The 10,585-nt window shown below is 40.2% G+C and overlaps 1 protein-coding gene across 1 annotated transcript in view; it reads right to left on the reverse strand.

Annotated features, from left to right (window-relative positions):
- The window catches only part of NEO1 (neogenin 1), a gene marked incomplete at its 5' end in the record, with an annotated part of 157,007 nt that overhangs the window by 126,647 nt on the left and 19,775 nt on the right, over positions 1–10,585 (reverse strand). The window contains 2 exons of the mRNA XM_019471969.1: positions 2,733–2,886; positions 6,543–6,818. Of these exons, the coding sequence (XP_019327514.1) occupies positions 2,733–2,886; positions 6,543–6,818 (430 nt within the window). The remainder of the gene's footprint in view (positions 1–2,732; positions 2,887–6,542; positions 6,819–10,585) is intronic.

Below are 10,585 nucleotides of genomic sequence, written 5' to 3' on the forward strand. Positions count from 1 at the left end.
TATATACATGTATGTATACACACCTATACGTATGTATACAAGTGTCTGTAAGTGTGTATAGACAAGCCCCATGATTTAAGAGCTTTTCCCAGGCAGCAGGTACATTAAAACCTTTCCAGATGAAAAGGATCAGTTTTTTCTTGGGATAAAGAAAAGCCATGCTAATAAGAAAAGTCTTACTTTTACATCAAAAGGGGATGTTAATACAACTTAAATGTGATTTAATTTGTAATTAAATTAACAGACTATGCATAACAAGGTAAGGCACCTATTTTGCAGCAGTCTAACCGCAGGCTTTACTCCAACAAAGAATCTTAATTTTTAGTTCTAGAGATTTTCCAGTTATTCTATTCAAAAGAATAATACGACGGCTGTCGAGGTAAATGGCGTTTAAGAACTTTTTGTTGTCTGCTGCTTGAATCTCTTCTCTGTTAAGCCACAGTCGTGAGTAGCAGACCTAAGAGTTTTGGCACAGTTTGATCACTTTAACGAACAATGAAGGAAGCTTACTCCTACGGAGTGGAAAAAAAAAATTTTCTCCTTTACCTACCTTAAAAGTAAACTCTAAAAAGAGCACGCATTTCACTAAGAAAAAAAAAAAAAAAGCTAAGTGTTGTAACAAGAAAAAAAAAAATTAAAAAAAATCAATTTCATGAGCAAGGTAACTTTACTCCCTCATCTTCAGCCAGACCAGAAAGTTTCTGTAAGTAACAGGAAGTCAAAAGAAATACAATTTTCATTGTTCAAACCCCTTATTTACTCCTTTTTGGTTCCATCTTTGAGCAGAAGAAAACATTTATTTCAAATGGAAGAGGAATATTTCTTTGTCTTTTCAACTTTATCATCCTCAGTGCATGCATATCCAGAGGATGCGACAACCAGAGGATTCCAAGAACATAGAGGCACCGGCAGCTTTCAGATTGGCGAGAGGCTTTCCTTGGCCTTGGCAGAGAACTTCCATAGCTCATTTGTTGCAGGAATAGAGAAGTGTTTAGTAAAACTGTGTTTGGGAAAACTGGCAGCCTTGTGGCTCCTGCCTTGCCACTCAGTGTAAACGTGATGATGGACAGACGCTCAAGAAAAAGTGGCTTTCAAGCAAAGAGCTGGTGACAGCACAGGGGCAGCGCTATTCTGACTGCCCATGCCGACAGCTTGACACACAGTTCGCAGAGGGATTTGTACTTGCAGCAGAAGTCAGCTGGAATCCGTTCGTGTAACAAAGGGACATAATGCTAAAAACTAATGCTAAATATTCTGAAATATCAGGTCATACGTGGTTCAAATTGTGCACGTATAAAGATCAAATATTTTTACTAATTTTATGCCTCAGCTCTCCAATAATTCTCACTCTGAATTTTGAAAATAAAGAAATATTTGTGACACCCTCAGAAGTTATCACGACAACCTGCATAGAAAAGCTCATAGGGAATTAACAGCACTGTATTAAGAGCAGGATTTGAAAGTTTGGGCTCTGTATCAAAAAAAGGAGAAGAAAATAAAAAGGGAGAGCTCTTTAGTAAGTGAGCTTTAACCTCCTTGTGCACTGATGTGACATAACGGGGGGGGGGGGGGCCGGGAAAAATTTGGGCCAGGAAAAATTTATAAAAATATGACCATGACATCATTTACATACAAGAAAAGCAAATTAAGATTTTACCAGGCACATTTATTCTGGCATTTCATCACATTTGATTGTGCAATTCTAATGAGTCTGTACCATCCTTCATACGTGAATGATTTCTTCTATTTACAAAAAATGAATCTAAATCATGTGCCATCACATTGACATCAACACAATTTCTCAGCGGTATTAGAACTGTTAGTCACTGCCCACAGAAGCTTGTATTTTCCAGATAAAGACAGTTCAAATTACGAGCCCTGGATTTTTTAATTTAAGAGTTGACACAGAAAAGAGATATATTACTATCGTTGGTACTGCAGAAAGACTTGCATATCCCTTAAGCTGCTTTCCGTATCAGCCATGCCACCATGTAACTTTACCCCTCGTTGTTTCACGATTAACTTGTTTCCACGTTAATCTCACCATCGACTTTGAGGGATGTTGAGAACATTCAAGTATCTGTTTGTAATTTCCTTGTTCTACTTTTCTTGACAAGATTTGTTCTTTTTTTATACGTATTTTCTACCATGTTATTTTGAATGAATACACCAGCAATGACAATGTGTAATAGAGTAGTTTTCACTTAATGCATTCCTGAAAGCCCACAATTTTTTTTAATCATGCCTAACATTTTAATATTCTGTTTTAATGAGAAATTATGACGTTCTGCTTTAAACACTTATTCTTAAATTCTTATGGAACGTTTAGACGCATACCAGACATCTTCATAGCAGAAACAGTAATGCGAGTGCAGGGCTTCACACCATAACATGCCAACATGAAAGTCTTAGCTTTTCAGCAGAGTCTTTATTCCCTTAATTGCTTCTTTCACTCCAGTGGCAATCTAAAAGTAATATACTCTTAATAACCTTCCTGCTTCAAGTAAGATTTCTTGGTTTCAGAAAGAAAAATACTATGAGATTGTTCCACGAGTCTCAAGAACTACCTTACTTGTCATAACACTCGCTCTAGAAGCCCTCCAGCATTTGAAAACTAGCTTCTGTTCTCCTGGTTTAAAATTAAGTGGAAAGCAAATTGTGCTCTCATCTAAAATCGTAACTCTGGCTGGATTCCTACCATTATATAAAAAAACATGTTAGCCATTACTCACCCTTCTGTGATAAGCTCTTCTTCATTTCTCGTCCACCTGATATATGGAGTTGGAAATCCTACGGCAACACATGGAAAAACTGCACTTTGCCCAGTAACTTTAGTAAGCGAAGAGGGCTGCCTCACAAACATCAAGTTCTGTGGCACCTCGGGATCTGCAAATATTTTGTAAATGACAAAGTTGTTACCAGATGCAGAATCAGAAGATGATCATAGTAAAAAGAACAAATGAAACATCTAATTTCTTTCCTGCATCTTCACAGGACTGAATCATCATCTTACCTACATAAACGGTTTTCTCTGAGACTCTCCCAGCCTCCCACGTGAACAGCTCTTTACCGTTTCCTCCAGACATGCAAACTGATTTGCCACTGCTGGGATTCTGACTCCTCAAACTCCCTGGGAAACAATTTCAGCTAAAAGCTACAGCCCCGAAGCTGGAAACTCCACCAGCTAGTAGAGATTTAGTAAAGAAAGGTACAGGTTTGACTTTGTCCAGCCAACCTCGGGCAATCACCTGACTTCAAGCTGCCTGAGAAAGTGCTTTTATGCACTAGAAAATGAAATTACTGCAGTAGAGAGTCAACCCTAAGCGAAATAACTAGAGAATTTGCACGCTGAAGTAACACAAGATTTATACTAAGAAAAAAAATCCACCATGGTTTTCCATCCTTACGGAAATGGTGAACCCTCCGAGTTAGTTTTGGGTTTGCTTTGAATTGGGCTGGAGAGGGGTTTGTTTCTTTTTTCTACCCCCCTTAAGAACAAGCACAAGCAAAGTGCCTGTTTACTCAGTCTTTTACTACAGGAAAAGGCCACTTTGACTGTGAGAACTGAAAACATACCCACCAATAACAGCTGTCCTGCAGTCTACTCTGAACTAAACTACCACAAATACGTATGCAGAACAAAAGGCTATTTTTCTACTTTCCTAAAAATATCCATAACTCTTCAAAATGTAACCTTAGGAAAAAGGTTCTAAAAACCAATTTTAACTAGAACTGTAACCAATTCATCAGTAACTCCTGGACAGAAGATGCAGTTTGTACCCTTTGTCCCTGCAGGAACTTCAGCATGTGCCTTGCACCATCACTAGAGTAAATGAGTTCCTACACACCAGCTACAGCATTTCTGCTGTGTTAGTTATCGTAACTCTTTCTGCCAACTGCTCAAAACCCCCAGTGTTTATGCTGCATTAATTGCTGTATTCTCGATACTCAGATGTGCGCTTACAAGTTTGATGACAAGGAAGCTCCAGAATTGGACAAGCTATTTTTGGCCCCCTCGAGGGGGGCAGACTATTCTGTACCTACACTACTTTTGCTCACTGAAGCCCATTCTGTGCCTATCACACACAGTATTTGGCCCCTGCCTCACCTGGGACCTATGCGATACTCGCAGGAGCTTCTGAAAGTTCTTGGTTTTGGTGTTCTTCAGCTCAAAGTGCTAAAAATAATAACCGAGCATTTAACAGCACTACGCTAAGGGCATGCACGTGCTCCAAGGTATAACACGATGAGGTTGCCCGGGTATTCAAGAGAACCAGGCCCGATGGAAATCATGTTTCAGAATCGTCCCAGGCAGAGGGAGCCAAACTTAGAGCGATCCTGGATCACACCATCTGTCTCAGGCCCACGCACAAACTATCATAGCAGCACTGCCCACGTTCCCTGTTAGAGGGAACCAGTCTGCTTGCTCCAGAAATAAGACCACGTGTGAACAGGCGGGTAACGCAGTGAGAGTGACCTGCAGTGGCACAGGGAGCAAGCCAAGTTGCAAAAAATGGATACAACAGATTGCCAGCAAGCAATCACTACACTAGGGAGAGGAGTCGGTATGATTCACTGGAGACAGAACTCATTAATGCTCCCAGCTCTCAAAAAGGAGTTCAGTTCTCAGGTTAGCGGAAACTGGATTCAAAAATTAAGTGATTTTTTTTTCCCCCTTGCATCCCTGTATTTGAAAGCACCTGCTATCAATAAGCAGAGCTCAGAAACGTATCCTCCTGCTTGCTCAGTGGCAGATGAAAGGCAGACTGAACGCTCTAAGGAAGCTCACTATCAGAAAAAGTAGAACACTGTCCACGGATGCAAATCTGTGTGATGCAAGTGCGCGTTGGGTGTATTTCAAAGATTTAGAAGCAGAGCAGTGGGGTTGCTGTCAGGCACACATCAGATAACAATTTAACAATGGAATAAAACGCATGAAGAGCAGATTAATTCAAATCCTTCTTTCAGACAGATCTCAGACCAAACAATCAACACAATATGGAAGTTTATCAGGAAATCTTCAAAGGCCAAAAAATCAGAAAAGTCTTAAGCCTTCATTTGAGGGACTATAGAAACATGAAGGCAAAACAAACTAAAATAATTAAATTAAGCATCTTTTCCAAAAGTGCTCCTTTTCAAAAACTGTATCCTTAGTTGAAGAAGAGATAAGCCTTTCTTTTCAGAAAGTCTAAAGAACTTACTAAAACAAATTCTTACTTTAAGCATGATTAATTTCCAAAGCCTAGCAAACACCTCAATTTTAAAAGAGGGAAGGTTGCAATTGTAAAATTGGGGTATTTTAAAGTACATTTTAGCATTTTAAGTAGAAAAGTGACATAGTCATGAGAAACAGACATATTTATTGAAAGGGACCTCTGAAGATGCCTAGTGCAACTGCCTGCTTGAAGTCCACCTGTTGCCAACACTAGGTCAGGCCAACCATGACATTGCCCAGCCTAGCCCTGAAAACCTCCGAAGATGGAAATTTAGCAAGCCTCTCTGGCAGTTCTCCAAGCAGTAAAAACTGAATCAGAATTCCAACATGAAGACTAATTCAGAAGAGGCAGCATGAAGTTCTGGAAGTAATTAAGAAAACCCATACAAAACACAACCCATATTTCCCTAGTTTGGGAAAGCGCGATTCACATTCCTGTCTTATTCTTGGTCAATTTTCAAAACTTTGTGTTAGAACATCTGGTGACACACAGCTCTGTGCAATAGCGTCATTCAAAACAGAACACACTAAACTAGAAACAGCTTACATCAGGACTTGATTTTTGTTCTTATAAAAAACCCTAAGCATTTCAGCACAACAGGCATAGCTAAACCTTTCAAAATAAAAAGTCGTCCCCCCTTTTTGGGGTCTGGAGACTTCCCAAAAGGGTCCAATGTTTAAAGAATGAGAACTTCCTAAATATCAGAACAATTAAAAGTGCCTCAGCTTAAGCATCCCAAGAGCGATGGACTAAGCACCAATTTCTTTTGGAAACTTCAACAGTATTTTAAACATGGGATTCAAGCCTGAGAAACTTAGAAATCCCCAAGCGTTTATACTCAAAGAAAAAAAACAGTCAATTCCCTCTTTGTAACATGTCAGAATGGAAGTGTATTACTAGTGACTTTTAAAAAGAATTCTTTCCCAACACGCCCTTAAAAACTAAACCATTAAATATGGCAAAAAAGTATATACATGTCTCCGGCCTATCTCCAGCCACTGCAAAGAGCTCAGTCACTGATAACTGATTTTGCTTTTCCGTTTCCCAACTGCAAGATACAGGTTAGTCTTCCCAAGGGCCAAAATCCTTTAGCTTAAGTGCCTGCACTCATTTTAAGCTACACAGAAAAAAAACCCAAAACCAAAAAAAACCCAATCACCAGCTTCCACACCACACATTACACTTAGTTCCACTTAAAATACACAAAAATGCAACAGAGCAGATTCTCACGTGTTCCCCTTTGTAAGTATTCTTGTTAGGTTTTTTCCCCTATTGCTTGACTAATGTTTTAATTATTAATTTTTTAAAAGAAAACCAGATTAATACCTGGAAGAATTTTGAGCTCTGCTTCATCGCTGTATTTGGGGGTCCCACCACTTTCAATGATGCAGCGATAGAGTCCTCCATCCGTATCAGTAGCATTGCTAATAATTAGCGCTCCACTTGTTAATTTAAAAACACGATCATCCAGGAAGAGCGGCTGACGATCCTGCTCCCACCTCACAAACGGTGCAAGGTCAACATTGACTTCACAGTTAAGGATTGCACTGTTTCCTTTATAGACAGATGATGATTCTGGCTGACTGATGAACCTGGGAAGACCTGCAAATACAAAATAGAAAAGTTAGAAAAATAAAAAATTAGAGGTATTCTGAAGGACTTCAAAGCTCTGGTGTCATCAAGTCAAGATTCATGAACCTGGTTTAAAAAAAAAATTAAGCTGCTCTCCAACTCTTTCAAAATCTTAACACTTGATAGCACAATGCTAAGTACAGCTGCTGTAAGGGCAAATAAAACCAATAACAAAAGTACTGATTTAAAAACAAAAGTAGTTTTAGAAACAAGCAAATGTCGACAACAAAACAGAAGTCTTTGGAGTCCTCAGAACTGGGACGAGACATGCAGGTAACCTCTGCTCACTTCTCCAGTGTTGCTGCTATCCTTAAGGAGTACGTAGCAGAAAAGTGGCAAAAATCAAGATAGTGTCTCTGCCTGGTACGTGTGACTAAATACAGTTAGAACCATATTCTGTAAGAGCCACTGATTCACTTGCAGTAGAACACAGATGCCCTCTAGTACTCACTCAGGAGACAGTAACAAGGAGAGGAGAAGGCTTCTTGTATGCCTTCCACTCTCAAGTTTACAGCCTACACGACATCTTAATTTACCGCCTACAGGACTACTTACGAGGGTTTTTCTCCTTGTCAACTTAGAAGATTTCTTATCTTAAGATTAGAAGTTAAGAACTTAAGCCAAAAAAGTTTTCTACAACTTCGTCACCAACCATGTCTAAGTAAAGGTTTAGCTTCACAGTAATTTAACTAGACCATGAAAAGGAGCCTGAGGCTGTTAAAGGACCAAATCTCACTGAAATTCAATGGAAACGTGATTTCCTTTTGAAGACTTCTGCTACAAAGCGCCTTACGTATAGCACCATAAGGTAAAAATTGCATTTATTCATATGCAAATATTTAACTTTCTCATGTTAGCGTACCTGAGAACTAAGTTTCTCCACAGCATAACACAAAGGTACCGCTGCCACGCTGACCCAGCAGCGCTGCACAACAAATGTGTCACCTTCTGAGTAAAAAAGCTCTCCAGAAACACCCGAAGACCACTGAATGGCTTCAGGTTTCTTTTGGGTGGCCGTGTCCCGGTGCTGGCAGTGGGGGAGCTGCCAGGGTGGCCTCTGTGAGAAGAGACTGGGGACTCCCCGTGCCAGACACGGTTGGGGCTTGTTCCAGCCGTTTCCACAGCAGCCCCACTGCTGGGCCAGCCAGCAAAGCTGGCGGCACCTCTGTGAAAGCGTATCCCAAGAAAGGGGAAAACTGCTGCATGAGGAAAGCGTGAGAGACAGCCCTGCAACAGCCAGGTCAGAGCAGAAGGAGAAGAGGAAGAGCAGCTCTGGGTGCTGCCCTGGGGAGACCAGGGTGGAGCAGGAGGCAGAAGAACGGGGAATGAAGGCATGAAGTTGAGCCTGGGAAATGGGAAGAGGGCGGGGGGAGATGTTTTAGTTTTTATTTTCCTACCACTCAACTTTATTCTAACTGGCAAGAAATTAAATTAATTTTCCCCAAGTCAAGGTTGTTTTGCCCGTTGCAATAACTGGTGAGCGATCTCCCTGTCTTGACCCACAAACTTTTTCATCTTCTTTTCTCCCCCTTCATCCTGTCGAGGAGCAGAGTGAGAGAGCAGCTGGGTGGGCAGCCAGCAGCCAGCCAAGGTCAACCCACCACAAGTATTTTGCACAACAACTTCCCATAACAGGGAAGTTTCAGATCTTCCAACAGAAATACCCTGTCCACCACTATTGGTGTAAACAAATGGTTCAATAAAGGCAACAGAATACAGTATGGGGGAAGAAAGAGGACAAAGCATGGGCCAGGAAGAAGAAGAAAAGCCTCCTCACTCTCCATTTTCCATGGTGGTTAGCTATATTATCAGCTCTCCCTTTTGCATTGCACAGAGATGGTTGTGCAGGTAACACTGACATGGGGCAAGGCACAGCTTGCTTGCCACAGTAACAGTCTCAAAGTAAAATCTTCATTCTTTTTTATGCTTGCACTTAATATTGTCATAGAAACAGCCTGTCAGTACTCTTGACATCTCATCTTACCTTTCCCTCTCAATAGCGCACAGCTTCAAATACATATTATGATTTTTTTTTTTCTTTAAAGTCAGTACACTGCGTGCCTTCAATATAAAAGATGGAAAGTGGGACTCCGGGTTGCACAAATTAAACCATCCTAGTACAATTATTCAAGCATGAGAATGGAGCCTGCTGGGAAGCAGTAGGCTCTGGTAACCTCTAATTCAATGCTACTGCACACAGCCAAGACCCCAGGATCAGAAAACACAAACACAAACTCTCTTCACAGGTGATACCTCACAGTCATGATTATACATGAAAGAGGCTGTGACAGTTTAGGTCAGCTCTCACCTTTTCCTCTTCTAGCAAGCCTAAGGGTGAAATCTCTTATCCATTATCTTCTATTTTCAAAAGTTTGACCTAACAGGAAAAATTCTCATTTATCTCTTGTGAAGATGATTCTTTTACATTGTTTTAAATACTCAACTCATTTCCAAACAGGTCAACCCAATATTTTTACAAGTCTCACTTAACACATATCTATCAAGAATGCACTGAGAATTTAACAGTAATATGACCAATCTTGTCTAGATTTTTAAAATTTATTTTGTAAATACCTAGTTCAGTGCTTTGCAATTCTTTCTTCTTTTAAAAAGGGATAATAAACAACCACTCAGAGCAGGGACTTCACCTTGATGCTGAAGTATACAAAATACCCACGGATGAAAAATACCGCATGGCTCTTCAATGTGAAGGGACGGCAAAGGAATGGATGAGTTATCTACCTCTTGTGCCTCAACTTTCTAGAGAAGTATATTACCACAAGCTGCTTATCAGTCATATACTGGTGCTGGAATTCCATCTCACGTAGTTTTCTCTGTCCATATTCACTATATTCCACTGCCCAAGAAAGAATCTATAACATGCATTTCTTTAGTTAAATGATACTTTCTACCATTTCCAGCTTGAATCCCTATTTACCTTCAGGAAAATCCCACAGGTTTTTTGTTTGTTTGTCTTTTAAACTGTCTGATCTTTGCTCTCCAATTTTTTTTTTTAGAAATCTTTGGAGCAGCAGCAAGAAGCAACATCTGATGTTCAGGCTTTTCTCACTTGAATGAAAAACTTCTTTACTTGGACTGTAGAATTATTCATTATTAGCACCCACTTAAAGTACAAATTTTAATACATACCTTTCATAAAACTTTTATATGTATTTCTCCCATAGAAAAAATAAGTCTGAACCAGGCCAACGGCACCAACTCCGGTGCTCTGCAATCAAAGCCAAGCACATAAGAGATTTCTTCGAGCAAACCCACAAAACACCATCTTCACATCCTATATTAAATGTAAGACCTATAGTAAAAGACCAAAATCCACAAACTATCATGTGCCACCATGTGAGAGATCAAAAATGTTAATGCAATGAGAAGCAGCAGCATACCTGCTCTCTAGTTGTGGCTAACCTCTAATGCTATAGAAAGAAAACAAACTCAGTGTAAAACATGTCTATAATTGGGGAGGGAGTACAAAACCAGAGATCTTCCCAGTCCTTCAGAATAGCTGGACTGAATTCTAACACATTACATTTCTAACACACACACTTCTGTTTTGTCAAGTAATTCATGGAATCACAGAATATTTTGGGTTGGAAGGGACCTCTAAAGGTCATCTAGTCCAACCCCCCTGCCGTGGGCAGGGACATCTTCAACTAGGTCAGGTTGCTCAGAGCCCCGTCCAACCTGACCTTGAACGTTTCCAGGGATGGGGCATCCACCAC

Source organism: Aptenodytes forsteri, unplaced genomic scaffold (genome assembly GCF_000699145.1).
Source record: "Aptenodytes forsteri isolate BGI_AS27 unplaced genomic scaffold, ASM69914v1 Scaffold258, whole genome shotgun sequence".
Classification (NCBI taxonomy): Eukaryota; Metazoa; Chordata; class Aves; order Sphenisciformes; family Spheniscidae; genus Aptenodytes; species Aptenodytes forsteri.